At 50.7% G+C, this 19,193-nt stretch overlaps 1 protein-coding gene across 50 annotated transcripts in view; it reads right to left on the bottom strand.

Annotated features, from left to right (window-relative positions):
- EXD3 (exonuclease 3'-5' domain containing 3) overlaps positions 1–19,193 on the bottom strand; it is a 119,087-nt gene that overhangs the window by 24,535 nt on the left and 75,359 nt on the right. For 40 of the 50 annotated variants that reach the window (XR_012424037.1, XR_012424036.1, XM_074015877.1 and 37 more), the window contains 7 exons: positions 18,947–19,113; positions 18,363–18,498; positions 17,616–17,826; positions 17,335–17,444; positions 16,647–16,809; positions 16,381–16,553; positions 15,428–15,592 (listed from right to left, as the gene is read on the bottom strand). Coding sequence is in view for 44 of the 50 variants with exons in the window: in XM_074015877.1 (XP_073871978.1) it covers positions 15,428–15,592; positions 16,381–16,553; positions 16,647–16,809; positions 17,335–17,444; positions 17,616–17,826; positions 18,363–18,498; positions 18,947–19,113 (1,125 nt within the window). In the remaining 6 variants the exon portion in view is untranslated. Of the gene's footprint in view, positions 1–15,427; positions 15,593–16,380; positions 16,580–16,646; positions 16,810–17,334; positions 17,445–17,615; positions 17,827–18,362; positions 18,499–18,946; positions 19,114–19,193 lie in introns of all 50 variants that reach the window. The other 10 variants (XR_012424032.1, XR_012424034.1, XR_012424033.1 and 7 more) reach the window with 3 other exon arrangements.

Below are 19,193 nucleotides of genomic sequence, written 5' to 3'. Positions count from 1 at the left end.
TGGCATGATCTCGGCTCACAACAATCTCCACTTCCCAGGTTTAAGCGATTCCCCTGCCTCAGCCTCCTGAGTAGCTGGGACTACAGGCACGCGCCACCACGCCCAGCTAATTTTTTGTATTTTAGTAGAGACGGGGTTTCACCATGTTGGTCAGGCTGGTCTCGAACTCCCAACCTCAGGTGATCCACCCGCCTCAGCCTCTCAAAGTCCTAGGATTACAGGCGTGAGCCACTGCACCTGGCCTCAGGTATTCCTTTATAGCAATGTGAGAATGGACTAACACAGTGTAGTTACCAAAACAGCATAGTACTGATATAAAAGTAGATACATAGACCAATGGGATGGAATAGAGAATCCAGAAATAAAACCAAATACTTACAATCAACTGATCTTTTCAAAGTCTAAATAAACATAAATTGGAGAAAAAGACACCCTATCAAATAACTGGTGCTGAGAAAACTGGCTGGCCACGTGTAGGAGAATGAAACTGGATCCCTATCTCTCACCATATACAAAAACCAACTCAAGATGGATGAAAGACTTAAATCTAAGACCTGAACCATAAACATTCTAGAAGGAAATCGAGGAAAGCTCTTCTGCACATTGGCTTAAGAAAACAGTTTTGACTAGAACCACAAAAGCAAATGCAACAAAAAGAAAAATAAATAAATGCGACCTAATTCAACTAAAAAGCTTCTGCACAGCAAAAGAAATAATCATCAGAGAAAACAAACAGCCCACAGAATGGGCGAAAATATTCGCAAACTATGCATCTAACGAAGAGGTAATATCAAGTATCTACAAGGAACTCAAACCAATCCGCAAAAAAAAAAAAAAAAAAAAAACAAAGAATCCCATCAAAAAGTGGGCAAATGACATGTGAATAGACATTTCTCAAAAGAAGATATACAAATAGCCAGCAAACGTGAAAAAGCGTTCAACATCACGAATCATCAAGGAAATGCAAATTAAAACCACAATGAGATGCCACCTTGCCCTATAGCCAGAATAGACATTATTAAAATGTAAAAAAGACCAGTGCGGTGGCTCACGCCTTAATCCCAGCACTTTGGGAGGCCAAAGCGGGTGGAGCACAAGGTCAGGAGTTCGAGACCAGCCCGCCCAACATGGTGAAACCCGGTCTCTGCTAAAAAGACAAAAAATTAGCCAGGCGTGGTGGCAGGTGTCTGTAGTCCCAGCTACTCAGAAGGCTGAGGCAGAATAATCACTTGAACCTGGGAGGTGGACGTTGGAGTGAGCCAAGATCGCGCCATTGCACTCCAGCCTGGTGACAGAGCTAGACTTCATCTCAAAATAAAATAAAATAAATAAATAAATAAATAAATAAATAAAAATAAATAATTAGTACAACATCTATGAAAACAGCATGGAGATTTCTCAAAGAATTAAAAGCAGATCTACCATGTGCTCCAGCAGTCCCACTACTGAGTATCTACCCAAAGGAAAATAAGTCAGTATATCAGAAAGACAATTGCACACATATGTTTATCACAGCACAAGTCACAATTGCAAAGATATGGAACTAACCTAAGTATCCATCAACCAACGAGTGGATAAAAATTGTGGTCTATATACACCATGGAATACTACTCAGCCATAAAAAAGAACAAAATAATGTCTCCACAGAAACCTGAATGGATCTGGAGGCCATTACTCTAAGTAACTCAGGAATGGAAAACCAAATACTGTATGTTCTCACTTACAAGTGGGAACTAACCTATGGGTACACAAAGGCATGCAGAGTGATATAATGGACACTGAAGGCTCAGAAGTGGGGAGGGCAGGAGGAGGAGTAAGGGATAAAAAGCGACATATTGGGTACAATATATACTATTTGGGTGACAGTGCAGTGACGTATCAGACTTTATCATTATACAATTCATCCATGCAACCAAATGCCACTTGTACCCCAAAAGCTATTGAAATATATGAAACATAAATCGATGTAAGATCCCTGACTTAACTGTAACTTTAAATACTGGTAACTCAAATATACGTGTTAACATTTCTCGGCCATGCGCGGTGGCTCATGCCTGCAATCCCAGCACTTTGGCAGGCCGAGGCAGGTGGATTACTTGAGGTCAGGAGATTGACACCAGCCTGGCCAACATGGCGCAACCTCATCTCTACTAAAAATACAAACATTAGCTGGGTGTGGTGTGGGGTGCCTGTAGTTCCAGCTACTCGGGAGGCTGAGGCAGAATTGCTTGAACCTGGGAGGTGGAGATTGCAGTGAGCCAAGATAGTGCCACTGTACTCCAGCCTGGGTGACAAAGTGAGACTCTGTCTTAAAAAAAAAAAAAATTTGGCCGGGCGCGGTGGCTCAAGCCTGTAATCCCAGCACTTTGGGAGGCCGAGACGGGTGGATCACGAGGCCAGGAGATCGAGACCATCCTGGCGAACACAGTGAAACCCCGTCTCTACTAAAACTACAAAAAAAAAAAAAAAAACTAGCCGGGCGAGGTGGTGGGCGCCTGTAGTCCCAGCTACTTGGGAGGCTGAGGCAGGAGAATGGCGGGAACCTGGGAGGCGGAGCTTGCAGTGAGCTGAGATCCGGCCACTGCACTCCAGCCTGGGCGACAGAGCGAGACTCCGTCTCAAAAAAAAAAAAAAAAAAAAAAAAAATTCTAGGGCAATCCCTACAAAGAAAAGAAATAAATCCATAGCAAAATATGCATATTTTAAGAAAACAAGGAAAGCAACAGCAATAGAATTTATAGCTTTCAAACTGACTGAAGGAAACATAGAATGAAGGTAAAAAAGCTAAAAGCATGAAAAAAAGAAGAGGAAAAAGAATAGAAAAAGTTGTACAAATAGAAAGCACAAATTAAGATAGTACGACTAAACCCAAATTCTATCAATAATTATAATAAATGTAAAAGGACTAAACTAATAAGTTAAAAAGCAAAGACTCAGACTAGATTTAAAAAAAAAATCCAGCTAGAAACAGTTTGCAAGAAATACACCTACTATATAAAAGAAGTTTGAAAGTAAAAGGATGAAAAAGTGCTCTACCAGTACTAACCAAAGAATAATGGAGAAATGGTATTAATGTTAAAATATATATATACACACCCCCCCGCCCACACACACATATATATATATATATTTTTTTTTTTGAGACGGAGTCTCGCTCTGTCACCCAGGCTGGAGTGCAGTGGCTGGATCTCAGCTCACTGCAAGCTCCACCTCCCGGGTTTACGCCATTCTCCTGCCTTAGCCTCCCGAGTAGCTGGGACTACAGGCGCCCGCCACCTCGCCCGGCTAGTTTTTTTTTTTTTTTTGTATTTTTTAGTGGAGACAGGGTTTCACTGTGTTAGCCAGGATGGTCTCGATCTCCTGACCTTGTGATCCACCTATCTCGGCCTCCCAAAGTGCTGGGATTACAGGCTTGAGCTACCGCGCCCAGCCAGTTAAAATATATTTTATAGCAAAGAGCATTACTGGAGTCAAAGAGGTTTACCTCATAATTATAAAAGATTTCACACAATAGAAAGATATAATAATTCTAATAATAATATGTATATGCACCTACTAACATAACTTTAAAACTTATAAAGCAAACACTGACATAATTGCGTGGAAAATTTGATGAATGCACCATCACAGGAAACTTCAGTATGGCTCTCTTGGTAGAATCAGGCAGAAAAGCAAATAGGATAAAGATGATTTAGGCTGGGCGTGGTGACTCACGCCTGTAATCCCAGCACTTTAGGAGGCTGAGGTGGGCAGATCACAAGGTCAGGAGTTCAAGACCAGCCTGGCCAATATGGTGAAACTCCATCTCTACTAAAAAGACAAAAATTAGACAGGTATGGTGGTGTGCATCTGTAGTCCCAGCTACTTGGGAGGCTGAGGCAGGAGAATTGCTTGAACCGGGCAGGTGGATGTTGCAGTGAGCCAAGATGGTGCCACTGCACTCCAGCCTGGGCAACAGAGTGAGACTACGTCTCAAAAAAAAAAAAAAAAAAAAGGATCATCTACTTGGCTATGAAGCAAATCAAGAAATTTCCAAAACTGGAAACATACAGACTATGTTCCTAAAGTTAGGTTAGAAATCATTTTTAAAAAGATAACTAAAAGCCCCAAGATCCAAGCTTTCTAAAATTGAAAAACAGTCTTCTAAAGACTGAAGTCAAATAAGTAATCATAATTGATATTCAAACGTTATTAGAACTAAAAACAATGAAAACACTCTATATCAAAACTGATAAAACGCAGTGAAAACAATACTTTGAGAAAAATTTATGCCCTGAAATATTTATATCATTAAAATATAAGAGCCTGAATACTAAAGAACTAAGCGACGTCACTTGGAAACAAACCCAAGAAAGCAAAAGGAAGGAAATTATAAAGATAAGATTAGAAATTGATGAGATAGACAACAAAAATGCAACAGAAAGACTCAACAAAGCCAAATACTGGTTATTTTAAAAGGCAGTAAGTTGGCTGGGCACAGTGGCTCACACCTGTAATCCCAGTACTTTGGGAGGCCGAGGTGGGCAGGTCATGAGGTCAGGAGATCGAGACCATCCTGGCCAACAGGGTGAAACCCTGTCTGTACTAAAAATACAAAAAAATTAGCCGGGCGTGGTAGCGGCACCTGTAGACCCAGCTACTCAGGAGGCTGAGGCAGGAGAATGGCGTGAACCCGGGAGGTGGAGCTTGCAGTGAGCCGAGATCCAGCCACTGCACTCCAGCCTGGGCGACAGAGCGAGACTCCATCTCAAAAAAAAAAAAAGGCAGTAAGTTGACACATTTCTGCGAGATCACAAGAAGAGTGAGAGCAAAAGGAAGGGAACCCAGTTACAGACACAGCAGAACCTTAACAGAGGACACTAACAATTTATACTTATATATTTGAAATGTTGGATTAAATGGACACACTCCAGAAAAATTATAAATTACCAAATGTAATCAAGAAGACACAGCCAGCCAAGTGGTTCTATAACTATTAATAAAACTCAGTATCAGAACATTCTCCTCAAAGAAAACATCAGGCCGAGGCCGGGTGCGGTGGCTCACGCCTGTAATCCCAGCACTTAGGGAGGCCGAGACGGGCGGATCACGAGGTCAGGAGATCGAGACCATCCTGGCTAACATGGTGAAACCCCGTCTCTACTAAAAATACAAAAAAATTAGCCGGGCGAGGTGGCGGGCGCCTGTAGTCCCAGCTACTCGGGAGGCTGAGGCAGGAGAATGGCGTGAACCCGGGAGGCGGAGCTTGCAGTGAGCTGAGATCCGGCCACTGCACTCCAGCCTGGGAGACAGAGCGAGACTCTGTCTCAAAAAAAAAAAAAAAGAAAGAAAACATCAGGCCGGGAAGCCTCATGGGAGGTGAGCCAGTTGCAGGAGCAGGTAATTTAAACATTACTCAGTTGCAGAAAAAAGACGGAAAACTTCCCAACGTATATATGAGGCCAGAAAAAAGAGAAAGGAAAATTTTATGTCAGATGTACCCATGAAGACGGATACAAGCTTCCCAAACAAAATCACAGACCAAGCCAGGAGTGGTGCCACATGCTTACAGTCCTAGCTATTGTAGTCTCAGTGAGGTGAGAGGATCACTTGAGCGCAGGAGTTCGAGGCCAGCCTGGGTAACACAGCAAGACGCCACTTCAAAAGGAAAAATCACAGACCAGGCCGGGTGCGGTGGCTCACACCTGTAATCCCAGCACTTTGGGAGGCTGAGGAGGACGGATCACCTGAGGTTGGGAGTTTGAGACCAGCCTGGCCGACATGGCAAAACTCCGTCTCTACTAAAAATACAAACATTAGCCAGGTGTGGTGGTGCACACCTGTAATCCCAACTACTTGGGAGGCTGAGGCAGGAGAATCGCTTGAACCCGGGAGGTGGAGGCTGCAGTGAGCTGAGATCATGCCACTGCACTCCAGCCTGGGCAATGGAGCAAGACTCTGTCTCAAAAAAAAAAAAAAAAAAAAAAAATCACAGACCAAAGTCCACAATGTATTAAGAAGGGCAATATGCGGGACCAAGTTGAATTTAACCCAGGAAAGAAAGATTAGTCCCAAATTCAAAAAGTTAGTAATGTCATTCATCACATTTACAGATTAAAGGATAAACAAGCCTATGGGCATCTCCATAGCTGCCGGGAAAGCATTAGGTAGGTGGATTCAATATTCATTCACAACAAAAACTTACAGCAAATGTGGAATCACGGGGGAACTGCCTCAGCATGGTACAGAATATCGAGCAACCACCGTATTTCATGTTAAAACTTTCCTTTCTGAATCACAAACAACACAAGGATGGCTACCATCACCATTTCTATTCAACACTGTCTTGGAGATCTGGACTAATGAAATAAGGAAGGAGGCCGGGCGCGGTGGCTCATGCCTGTAATCCCAGCACTTTGGGAGGCCGAGGCGGGCGGATCACAAGGTCAGGAGATCGAGATCATCCTGGCTAACACGGTGAAACCCTGACTCTACTAAAAATAGAAAAATTAGACTGGCATGGTGGCGGGCGCCTGTAGTCCCAGCTACTCGGGAGGCTGAGTCAGGAGAATGGCGTCAACCCGGAAGGCGGAGCTTGCAGTGAGCCGAGATCACACCACTGTACTCCAGCCCGGGCCACAGAACCAGACTCCGTCTCAAAAAAAAAAAAAAAAAAAACCAAAAAAAAAAAACAAAACCAAACAGAAATAAGGAAGGAAAGATATAAGGACTGAAAAGGAAGAAATAAAACCCTCATAGTTTGCAGATGATGTGTACAAAGAGAACTCCAGGCCGGGCGCGGTGGCTCAAGCCTGTAATCCCAGCACTTTGGGAGGCCGAGATGGGCGGATCACGAGGTCAGGAGATCGAGAGACGATCCCGGCTAACACGGTGAAACCCCGTCTCTACTAAAAAATACAAAAAACTAGCCGGGCGAGGTGGCGGGCGCCTGTAGTCCCAGCTGCTCGGGAGGCTGAGGCAGGAGAATGGCGTAAACCCGGGAGGCGGAGCTTACAGTGAGCTGAGATCGCCACTGCACTCCAGCCTGGGCGACAGAGCGAGACTCCGTCTCAAAAAAAAAAAAAAAAAAAAAAAAAAAAAAAAAAAAAAAGAGAGAACTCCAAATAATTGACAACCAATTCAGTAAGATTTAGGGGCATTTAGCAAGTCTTCTGAATATAAGAGTAACTCATCAAGGGCAACCACAGTCCCTGTATCAGCGGAAAATAAAACCCACGCAATTTATAAAAGCAACAAAAATGTAAAGTTCCTGGGATGAAATCTAACAAATGACATGCAAGATTTTTATGGAGGTTATTAAATGTGTTAGAAAGAGGCCAGGCGTGGTGGCTCACGCCTGTAATCTCAGCACTTTGGGAGGCCGAGGCGGCTGGATCATGAGGTCAGGAATTTGAGACCAGTGTGGCCAACATGATGAAACCTCATCTCAACTTAAAACACAAAAATTAGCTGGGTGTGGTGGCGCATGCCTGTAATCCCAGCTACTCAGGAGGCTGAGGCAGGAGAATCGTTTGAACCCTGAGGTGGAGGTTGCAGTGAGCCAAGATCACACCATTGCAGTCCAGCCTGGGCAACACACAGAGAGACCTCATCTCAAAAAAAAAAATATATATATATATGTGTGTGTGTGTGTGTGTGTGTGTGTGTGTGTGTGTGTATATATATATATATATATTTCTAATGAGGTCTTGCTGTGTTGCCCAGGCTGGAGTGCAGTGGCATAATCATGGCTCACTGTGTAGCCTCGACCTCATGGGTTCAGGTGATCCTCCCACCTCAGTCCCTCAGGTGGCCAGGACCACAGGTGTGCACCACCATGCCTGGCTATTTCTTTTTTTAGAAACAATGTCTCGGCCGGGCGCGGTGGCTCAAGCCTGTAATCCCAGCACTTTGGGAGGCCGAGACGGGCGGATCACGAGGTCAGGAGATCGAGACCATCCTGGCTAACACGGTGAAACCCCGTCTCTACTAAAAAATACAAAAAACTAGCCGGGTGAGGTGGCGGCGCCTGTAGTCCCAGCTACTCCGGAGGCTGAGGCAGGAGAATGGCGGGAACCCGGGAGGCGGAGCTTGCAGTGAGCGGAGATCCGGCCACTGCACTCCAGCCCAGGCGACAGAGCGAGACTCCGTGTCAAAAAAAAAAAAAAAAAAAAAAAAAAGAAACAATGTCTCATTATGTTGTCAGGCTGGTCTCAAACTCCTGGGCTCAAGCAATTTTCCCTCCTTGGCCTCCCAAAGTGCTGAGATTATAGGTGAGGTTACTGCACCTGGCCTCAATATCTTAGAAATGTCACTTTTCCCTGAATTGATTTATAGAGCCAATGCAGTTCCAAGCAAAACTGAATTGGTGAGCTGTTTCTAAACCTATACAGAAAGGACAAAGGACTGAAGGAGAAGAACGAGGTAGATACTCACCCTACTAGACACGAAATGCTAGAGGAATTAATGCTACAGAAATGCTAGAGTGAAAATGCTAGAGGAATTTAGACATCATGGCATCATGTAAAAACTCAAGGCCAGGCCGGGCACGGTGGCTCACACCTGTAATCCCAGCACTTTGGGAGGCTGAAGCAGGAGGATCACCCGAGGCCAGGAGTTCAAGACCAGCCTGGGCAACATAGCGAGATCCTGTCTCTGCAAAAAATTTAAAAAATTAGTTGGGTGTGGTGGCCTGTGCCTGTGTTCCTAGCTACTTAGGAGGCTGAGTTGGGAGGCTCACTTGAGCCTAGGATTTTGAGGCTGCAGTCAGCTATGATCACACCACTATACTCCAGCCACACAGAATGAGACCCTGTCTCTTAAAAATGAAAGCAAAAGACTGGACCAGGCACGTGTTGAGGGTTCCCAAGATCATCCTGAGGCTTGGTGATTCAGTGTTACTCAGCACAAAGTCTCACTGGCTAAGACTCACTACAGTGAACAGTATACAGCAGTGTCAGCACAGGGAAAAGGCACACAGGGCAAAGTCCGGAGCAAACGGGGCTCAGGCACCCAGGAGCCGTCTCCCAGGAGAGTCAGAGGAAACGGGGCTCAGGCACCCAGGAACCCTCGCTCAGGAGAGTCAGAGGAAACAGGGTTCAGGCACCCAGGAGTCGTCTCCCAAGAGAATCCTGTGCGATGCGCTTAACTTCTGCAAAAAGTTGTAATGACATTTGTGAAGCGTTGTCTATCTGGGAAGTTCATTAGGGACTCATCACCTGAAGTTTTTACTGGGGGGTAGTCACATTGATACCCTCTGCCTGGCATATACCAAAATTCCAGAGTCCTGGGAGGAAAGTGATGTCCAGCATAAACCACATTGTTTGTAAAGATTAGGCACCGCAAACCACCTTCATCGTTAGGGAAGGTTTATATCAGTCAGGGAACTGTTTCCCAGCCGAGTTCCCAGCCTTGCAGCCAGGCCTTTCTTAGGGCAGCAGTGGCAGCCACAAGGCGCTCCACAGAACAGAAAGCGCAAATAGCTAGAGAACATATGGAAAGATGCTCAACTTCATCAAGAATCAGAGAAAGGGCCGGGCGTGGTGGCTCACGCCTGTCATCCCAGCACTTTGGGAGGCCAAGGCAGGTGAATCACAAGGTCAGGAGATCAAGACCATCCCAGCCAACATGGTGAAACCCTGTCTCTACTAAAAATACAAAAATTAGCTGGGTGTGGTGGCAGGTGCCTGTAATCCCAGCTACTGGGGAGCCTGAGGCAGGAGAATCGCTTGAACCCGGGAGGTGGAGGCTGCAGTGAGCCGAGATCGTGCCATTGCGCTCCAGCCTGGGTGACAGAGCGAGACTCCATCTCAAAAACAAAAACAAAAACAAAAAAGAATCAGAGAAAAGCACGTTCAAAGACAATGAAGTATAATTTTACATGGACAGGACTGGCCAAGTGGACAAAGGTTAATAACATCAGCTGTGAATTTACTTTCTGTTGTGATTCAGCTGCTCACAGGATTAAACTCTAGGCTTGGCGTTCAGCAGTTTTACTTCTGCAGCCACAGGGGATAAGGGCTCCTTTTAGGGCCACTATAGAAGCTGGCAGGTCCTTCGTGTGGAGCCTGAGCTCATCTTTTTCTTCCCCACTTTCTCCAGCACAATTAGGAGCAACCAGCCCATCCCATTATACCCATTAGTTTGACTGCAATGTTTGGAAGCAGCAAATACTTGTTCCCTCAGAATCTGTGCTTCTACCGGTTCCCAATGAAGGGTATCCCATGGCAATATTTTGAATAATTTTGCAAGATCTCACCATGGACTACTGTATCCTTTTTTTTTTTTTTTTTTTTTTTTTGAGATGGAGTCTTGCTCTGTCACCTAGTCTGGAGTACAGTGGCACGATCTCAGCTCACTGCAAGCTCCGCCTCCCTGGTTCATGCCATTCTCCTGCCTCAGCCTACCGAGTAGCTGGGACTACAGGCGCCCGCCACCGTGCCCGGCTAATTTTTTGTATTTTTAGTAGAGACGGGGTTTCACCGTGTTAGCCAGGATGGTCTCAATCTCCTGACCTTGTGATCCACCTGCCTCGGCCTCCCAAAGTGTTGGGATTACAGGCGTGAGCCACCGCGCCCGGCCTATATCCTCTTTACTACTGGAAACTAGGCCCTTAGTGTCTCTAAACCTAATAGTATTAGAGAACCAATTCCAGAAGTCCCAGAACCAGTGCAGAGAACTCATCTGTAAGACCTTCCTCTGCAACAACTTCCGGCACCAAAATTTGTCAGTTGGGCTGATCTAGAGAAGCGAACCAGTGGGAGATAGAAGAGATTTACTATCGAGAACTGACTTCCGTGCTTGCAGTGGCTGACGCGACGCGTCTCAGAAGATTGTGAGTGGCGTGGAACTTCGCTGGCACATTTCCTGTCCACTTCCGTGTCTGTGGAGGTGGCCAAGGGCTGATGCCCCTGCACTTTCTGGAAGCCTCAGGTTTGCTTTTGAAGACTCTGACTGCTCTGACCTCACTCATGCACAGATACACACTCGGCTTTTCAGGTCACACTTTTGGGAACAATCACTTATTCTTAGCATCTTTTGCCATCTGGACAGGATGAAAGTTTCCCAAATCATCAAGTCCTAGTTCCTTTTTGGTTTTTTTTTTTTTTTTTTTTTTGAGACGGAGTCTTGCTCTGTGCCCCAGGCTGGAGTGCAGTGGCCGGATCTCAGCTCACTGCAAGCTCCGCCTCCCGGGTTTACGCCATTCCCCTGCCTCAGCCTCCCGAGTAGCTGGGACTACAGGCGCCCACCAACCCGCCCGGCTAGTTTTTTTTTTTTTTTTGCATTTTTTAGTAGAGACGGGGTTTCACCGTGTTAGCCAGGATGGTCTCGATCTCCTGACCTTGTGATCCGCCCGTCTCCGCCTCCCAAAGTGCTGGGATTACAGGCTTGAGCCACCGCGCCCAGCCTTTTTTTTTTTTTTTTTGAGACGGAGTCTTGCTCTGTGCCCCAGGCTGGAATGCAGTGGCCGGATCTCAGCTCACTGCAAGCTCTGCCTCCCGGGTTCACGCCATTCTCCTGCCTCAGCCTCCCGAGTAGCTGGGACTACAGGCGCCCGCCACCTCGCCCGGCTAGTTTTTTGTATTTTTTAAGTAGAGACGGGGTTTCACCGTGTTAGCCAGGATGGTCTCGATCTCCTGACCTCGTGATCCGCCTGCCTCGGCCTCCCAAAGTGCTGGGATTACAGGCTTGACCCACTGCGCCCGACCTCCTTTTTGTTTAAGAGTGCTCCCCTCAGTCCCTCCCCTTCTGCTCACATTCTGCCATAAGCAGCAAGAAGAGACTAAGCTGCATCTTCCACAGTCTGGAGATCTCCTCCGCTGAATATCCAGGTCTATGCTCACATTTCACCATAAGCAGCAGGAACAGGCCAGGCTGCATCTTCCACTGTCTGGAGATCTCCTCAGCTGAACACCCAGGTTCACCTGACAAAGTCTCTGTCCGACAGCAGGACACAGCCCCATGGCGTCTCCCGCCACCGCCTAGCAGGGGCCTGTCTCCCTCCACTCTGTCAGGACGTGCTCCTCACATCCTCTGGGCTCTCACCCGGAGTGCTTTCTTTCCGTTTTCTTTTTAAAAAATGTTTGTAAGTTTATTAGTAAGGCTCCTTTTGAAAGGTATATGGAAAATGAAACTCAAGATATAATCCTTACATGAAACAATTAACTCATCTCTCCAGGAGTCTTAGTAGAAAACGCATGATTTGGAAAGATCCTGCCGGGCGCGGCGGCTCACGCCTGGAATCCCAGCACTTTGGGAGGCTGAGGTGGGCAGATCGCCTGAGGTCAGGAATTCGAGACCAGCCTGACCAACATGGAGAAACCCTGTCTCTCCTAAAAATACAAAAATTAGCTGGATGTAGTGGCAGGCGCCTGTAATCCCCGCTACTCAGGAGGCTGAGACAGGAGAATCGGTTGAACCTGGGAGGCGAAGCTTGCAGTGAGCCCAGGTAGCACCACTGCAACTCCCGCCTGGGCAACAGAGCGAGGCTTTGTCTCAAAAAAAAAAAAAAAAAAAAAAAAAAAAAGAAAGCCGGGCGCGGTGGCTCACGCCTGGAATCCCAGCACTTTGGGAGGCCGAGGCAGGCGAATCACAAGGTCAGGAGATCAAGACCATCCTGGCTAACACGGTGAAACCCCACCTTCTATTAAAAATACAAAAAAATTAGCCAGGTGAGGTGGCGGCGCCTGTAGTCCCAGCTATTTGGGAGGCTGAGGCAGGAGAATGGCGTGAACCCGGGAGGCGGAGCTTGCAGTGAGCCGAGATCCTGCCACTGCACTCCAGCCTGGGTGACAGAGCGAGACTCCGTCTCAAAAAAAAAAAAAAAAAAGAAAAAGAAAAAGAACACAAAAGCTCTATGGCTTCCCTTCTGAAAAGATGTTCTCTCCAGAAAATGCCTGAGCTATGTCTGCATCTGTGAGATCGTTACAGCTGTGAGTCAGGTGGTCACAAACAGGAACACCTGTCTAGGATGTTCACATAAGCAGACAGTCCAGAAAACAAATGAGGGTGAAAATAAAGCTGTACTACTTGTAGAGAAAGTCCTAAAAATACAGAATTCACTAAGAGCTTGGAGCAGAAGACCTAGGAGATAAAAACCAGTGAAAAGTAATTAGAAAAATTCTTCACTCTTTGATCGGGACCATCCTGGCTAACATGGTGAAACCCCGTTTCTACTAAAAATACAAAAAACTAGCTGGGCATGGTGGTGGGCGCCTGTGGTCCCAGCTACTCGGGAGGCTGAGGCAGGAGAATGGCGTGAACCCGGGAGGTGGAGCTTGCAGTGAGCCGAGATCGTGCCACTGCACTACAGCCTGGGCGACAGAGCAAGGCTCTGTCTCCAAAAAAAAAAAAAAAAAAAAAAAAAAAAAATTCACTTCTTACTGAAGGAAAGAGAATAAAAGTAATTAGAAAAAACATATGGGTAAGATTACCCATAACTAGTATTTAAACAAATCGAGGGTTCAAGATGGATTCCGCCTCTCCATGAAGAATAAATACCAACTAACCCCACTTCTTACTCCCCTAAGGGAGAAACCTGGTCAATTTGGCTTTGGTCTGACACCCTCACACTGTTGTGGCTTAGGTCTAACCATCTCGGCTCCGTCTGTTTCAGCTGCATTTACCAGCATCCCGCTCCTATTTCCTAACCTTCGACACTTTTAATGTCCGTATTTCTACAGTCTGTTTCAAGGCTCTCTAGGCCTTTCCTGTTGTGATCCTCAGAACTCTTCCACCCTCTACTCATTACCTGATTCTAAAACTACTTCCGCATTTTTTAGCTGTGTGTTACACCAGCACCCCACTCCTGGTACCACAATCCATTTTTTTTTTTTTTTTCTATTTTTTTGAGACAGAGTCTTGCTCTGTCACCTAGGCTGGAGTGCAGTGGCATGATCTCCACTCACTGCTGCAACCTCTGCCTCCCGGATTCAAGCAATTCGCTGCCTCAGCCTCCCAAGTAGCTGGGATTACAGGCACCTGCCACCATGCCTGGCTAATTTTTGTGCTTTTAGTAGAGACAGGGTTTCACCATCTTGGCCAGGCTGGTCTTGAACTCCTGATTTCGTGATCCACCTGCCTCGGCCTCCCAAAGTGCAAGGATTAAGGTGTGAGCCACCGCGCCCGGCCTCCATATTATTTTTCTAATGCTGCTGTCACAATTTACTAAAAGCTTAGCAGCTTAAAACATAGTTCTGTGGAAGTCCAGAAATCTGGTGGACTCGACCAGGTTCTCTGCTTAGGGTCTCACGGCTGAAATCACAGTGTTAGTGGCCGGGATCTTCTTAGGAGACTCTGGGGAAGAACCTGCTTCTGGGCTTGGTCAGGTGTTGGTAGAATCTGGCTGCTTGTGGCTGTTGGACTAAGGTTTCCTTGTGTGACCTCCTCCATCTTCAAGCCAACAATGAGACGTCGAATCCTTCCTGTGCTTTGAATCTCCCTGTCTTCTGCGTTCCATTCCTGTTTTTTTTTTTTTTTTTTCCTGAGACGGAGTCTCGCTCTGTCGCCCAGGCTGGAGTGCAGTGGCCGGATCTCAGCTCACTGCAAGCTCCGCCTCCTGGGTTCACGCCATTCTCCTGCCTCAGCCTCCCGAGTAGCTGGGACTACAGGCGCCCGCCACCACACCTGGATAATTTTTTTTAATTTTTAGTAGAGATGGGGTTTCACCATGTTAGCCAGGATGGTCTTGATCTCCTGACCTCGTGATCCGCCTGCATCGGCCTCCCAAAGTGCAGGGATTATAGGCGTGAGCCACCGTGCCTGGCTTTTTTTTTTTTTTTTTTTTGAGATGGAGTCTTGCTCTGTCAGCCAGGCTGGAGTACAGTGGTGCAATCTTGACTCACTGCAACCTCTCCCTCTGGGGTTGAAGCAATTCTCCTGCCTCAGCCTCCTGAGTAGCTGGGATTACAGGCACCCGCCACCACGCCCGGCTAATTTTTGTATTTTTAGTAGAGATGGGGTTTCACCATGTTGGCCAGGCTGGTCTCGAACTCCTGGCCTCCAGTGACCTCTCAGAACAGAAAGTACAAACAGCTGTGGAACTTGCCTCCTGGGTTCCTGCCATTCTCCCGCCTCAGCCTCCCAAAGTGCTGGGTTTATAGGCATAAGCCACTGCACCCGGCCCCGTTTCTGCTCTTAAGGGCTCAAGTGATTACCTTGGGCCCACCCAAATAAGATAGACTCTATTTTAAGGTCAACTGATTAGCAGGGTCAATTCCATCTGTAAATTCCTTTTGTAGGGCAATGAGGGCTGAGGCTGGGACCATCTCAGCCACTTGGCCCCCAACCGCTCCATCCTTGGCCACCCCGTCCTGTTCCCAGAGCTTGCCTGGCACAGCTGGCAGCTGTGGATGAGCTGGAGGTGGGAGTTTGGTGCTGGGGGTGGGAACACCTGTGCTAGGGGCAGCCTCACCTTAGGAGGATCCCAAGACCCTCCCCGAAGGCTCACCTCGGCCGCCCTGCGGTGGTCGTCACCGTTGCCCAGCATGCGTGCGTCCACACCCAGACAGCGGAGGCTCCGTGCCAGCCCCTGCAGCATGTTGTCACACACCACGCGGAAGGCCCTGGCCGGGACCTGAGGGGCGGCGCCCTCAGCCACAGCAGCCACAGGGACCTACGGTGAAGCCCTGGTCAGCAGTCCCACGGTCACCCCACCCAGCCCCTCACAGCCTCAGAGAGCGAGGGCCCTGAGGCTGTGTGGCCAGCTCTGTCTCTGTTTTATCTTCAGAAGAGGAGCACTGTGTGTGCTGTGCATAAAACAGCAGAAATGCAGACAACATGCAACGAAACCATCCCCGGGGGGCTCCGGTGCCGGTGCTGGGGGGTCTCCACGTGTGTGTTGGGGTGGCGCGTATGCCCTACAGAGGGGCGGGGATCACGGGGAGGGGGCTGGACAGGGGGGCGGGGATCACGGGGAGGGGGATAGACAGGGGGGTGGGGATCACAGGGAGGGGGCTAGACAGAGGGGGGTGGGGATCACGGGAGGGGGCTGGACAGGGGGGCGGGGATCACGGGGAGGGGGATAGATAGAGGGGTGGGGATCACAGGGAGGGGGATAGACAGAGGGGTGGGGATCATGGGGAGGGGGCTAGATGCTGCCTTGGGCCATGGGAGGAGGTTGCCAGGCCCAGTGTCAGGAGGGGACTGGGGCACTCAGGGGCACGGCTGCCTCCTGAGCAGTGGCCCCCCAGGCAAGGGCAGCCCCCATGACAGTCATGCAGGTAGTTCACCAGGACTTTGCTCCCCTCTCACTCCAGGGGCCGGGGGTCCAGTGTGGAGGAGCGGGGCCCCCTCCACACACTCTGACCCAGCGGCCTTGTCTCTATGCAGGTCCTTGGTTTATGGACGGGGACCTCCTTCCCCAAGAATCCTGACAAACGGACCCTGCAGGGTTTCACCCACCTGCCTGGGTGCGGCTGAGGCTGATGCTTTCTGCAAGCCGGGTGGCTTCTGAGCCCCTGGTCTCTCTGTGTGCCTGGGCCTCCGGCTCCCGGCCAGGTCCTCCGACAGGTGGAAGCGGGCAGGCTCTCTGCACAGGGCTTGGTGCACCTCCAGCAGGCAGTAGGCATCGGCAGCTGTGTGGGGAGTCGGCCTCAGCCTCCTGGGGCAGAGGGCGGGAGGGCCGTGGGGCGTGAGGAGGGGTCAGTCCCACCTACCACCCCACACACCTGCATAGATGAGCTGCTCCTCACAGAGCGGCCGCCGGTCCCAGTTGGACAGCTGCTGCGTCTTGTCCAGGGCTGTGCCCAGCACCTGCTGCACCAGGAGGCTCAGGCCCCTCAGCCCCTTGGCCCTGTCCGTGCCTGAGGTTGGCATGTTTGTCACCCGCATCTGCTAAGACAGTGCCCTGCAGGGTGATTCGTCTGGCCCTGAAGGAAGCACAGCTCACCGCACCCACTCACACCGGCTCTGTGGGACTCTGGAGGAGGCCCCGCCCCCCTCCACCGACAGGGAGAAGGAGGGACACATCCGAGGGCAGGCTCCACGTGGGGGTCGCAGGCTGCAAGTACTGCACACCGGGGCCAGCTCTGGGTTCACACCTTCACCTCCAGGGGCTCCCTCCCGGAGCTCCTCCAAGTGGAACCCGGGGCTCAGGTCTGAGGGAAGGTGCCCTCGCACCAGATAAGGGCCCCACAGGGGCTCAGGGATGCCCGCGCCAGGAGGCTCTGCTCCCTCCCTGGGGACGCCAGATCCACCTCTGCCAGGCTCTGCTTGGGGGCCGTGGTGACTAAGGCTGAGCTGACAGGAATCCGGCAGGAGAAGCCCAGGGCCACTGGGAAGGTGTGGAGGGGCCCCAAGCAGCCCTCAAAACCCAGGCCCACCCGACGTCGTGTGAGCGGCTCAGTGGGTGCCCACCTGTCTGTGCACCAGCAGCAGGTCCACGCCACCCAGAATCTGCTTCTCCACATGGGCCAGGGCGGGGCAGGATGCGCCCAGTTTCTGCAGGTCCCCCACCATCCCGTAGCCTGTGGGCGGGAACCATCATGGGGGGGGGCACCTGCAGGCGGGGACAGCACTGTCCCCGGACCCCAGGGTGCACCCAGCACCCTCCCCGGGGCGCACAGAGGGAAGGGTCAGGCAGAGGTGGGGGCTGCTTCTCTTCTGCACTGGGCAAGGGGCCCCAGGGCTTCACTCACCCAGCTTGGTGATAGAGGGGTCCGAGAGGAGCTGGGCCACCAGCCGGGAGAAGGCCTGGGCTCCCTGCCCTGTTGGTGGCTGCGAGAGTGCCAGGACGTCCAGAAGGAACACGCGGCCCTCCACGGCCACCTGCAGGAGTGACGGCCGAGGCCGGCCCCCAGCAACGAACACAGGTGTCCACTCCAGGTCTACACCAACTACTTGGTGGGGCTGTGGGCAGAAAGGGGCAGATGTGACCGTCAGGGCCAACTCGGCTCTGCAGCGACGGCAGCCTGGAGGGTCTGAGCAGCAACGTGAGCCTGGGCTTCAGGGAGACGCCCCTGCACCCCTGCATGCTTGTAGGGCTTGGGCTGTTGGGGGGCACTAAGACCAGTGCCCCAGCTGCCCCTTGCTTTCTGTGGCTGGACCAGAGAGGGAGGCCTGGCCTAGTGCCAAAGGCAGTGCTCATGTCAGGATGCAGCCACGTCTCGTGCCCCATCTGTAAAACGGGGATCCCACGGCACCTTCCGCAGGCTGGCAGGACTGGGTAAATGCCAACACCCAGTGCCCAGCACCTAGCACCCAGCATCCCGGAGTCTCAGCAACACAGCGCGGGGAATGGCTGCCCTCACAGCAGCCCTGGGGCACCTGGCGGGCCCACGCCCAGAGGCCTTGCCTCTCTCCGAATGCCATGCTCCTGATGCTCCTCCAATGCCTGGCAGGGGGATCCCACCACCGGGCGCTGCCCTAGCAGCCGAGGGGCTCACCTGCAGGAGTGCACCCTCATATCTGGTCAGGTCTTCCCACGAGGCCAGGAGGTGGATGTTCTCCCTGGGGATGGGCAGCTGGTAGTAACGGTCCTTCACGTCCTTCACCTCCAGCCTCGAGTCAGCCTCAGCCGCCCTGGGAGGGGCAGAGCTGGTAGCGCCCCCATGTCCCTGGTCCCCCACTCACTCTGACCTCGGAGCAGGAGGGGAGCGTTCGGGGCGTTTGGTGGGGGCATCTCGGGTCGTGGCTCCTCCTCCCACGCCGGCTCAGTCCAGCCCAGCGTGACCCCTGCTCCTGCCTCTCCTCCCAGTGGCTGCCCTCCCAGACCATAGGGCAGCCTGCTCCTCAGGGTCCCGCGTGGGTCGGGCTGGCCATGGATCTGGCTGCAGAGTGTGGGCTGGCAGCAGAGTAGGAGGGCTGGGCCCTGCTGTCTTGTCTGCTATGTGTACAGCTGTGCTCTTTGTTTTGTCTTGATTTCTAATTCTCAAGCCACTGGCGTGCAGATTGGTGAGCTGTCGTCCCAAGGGTAAGGGCCATCCTGGGCGGAACCCACCCCTAGCTGGGGTCACCTGGCGGAGCTCACCTCCCCTGGAGACTGAGCTGGCGGAGTTCCACAGCCACCGCAGCCGGCAGCCGCTCCTCGGGCAGTGAGAGGCCCATGGCACACCGGGCGGCCATGACTGGGTCACCGTGGGAGACCAGCAGCTGAGACAGCTGCTCCTGAAGCCACGGGCTCTGCCCCACCAGGCCCTGTGGGGAGGGTGGCCGTGAGGATGGAGACGGGACGTTGCTGTGCCACAGGGCTCTGCCCCGAGGGACCCCCATAGACC

Source organism: Macaca fascicularis, chromosome 15 (genome assembly GCF_037993035.2).
Source record: "Macaca fascicularis isolate 582-1 chromosome 15, T2T-MFA8v1.1".
NCBI classification, from domain to species: domain Eukaryota; kingdom Metazoa; phylum Chordata; class Mammalia; order Primates; family Cercopithecidae; genus Macaca; species Macaca fascicularis.
Note: the sequence above shows the minus strand (reverse complement) of the source record. Positions and strands in the feature narration are given on the sequence as shown.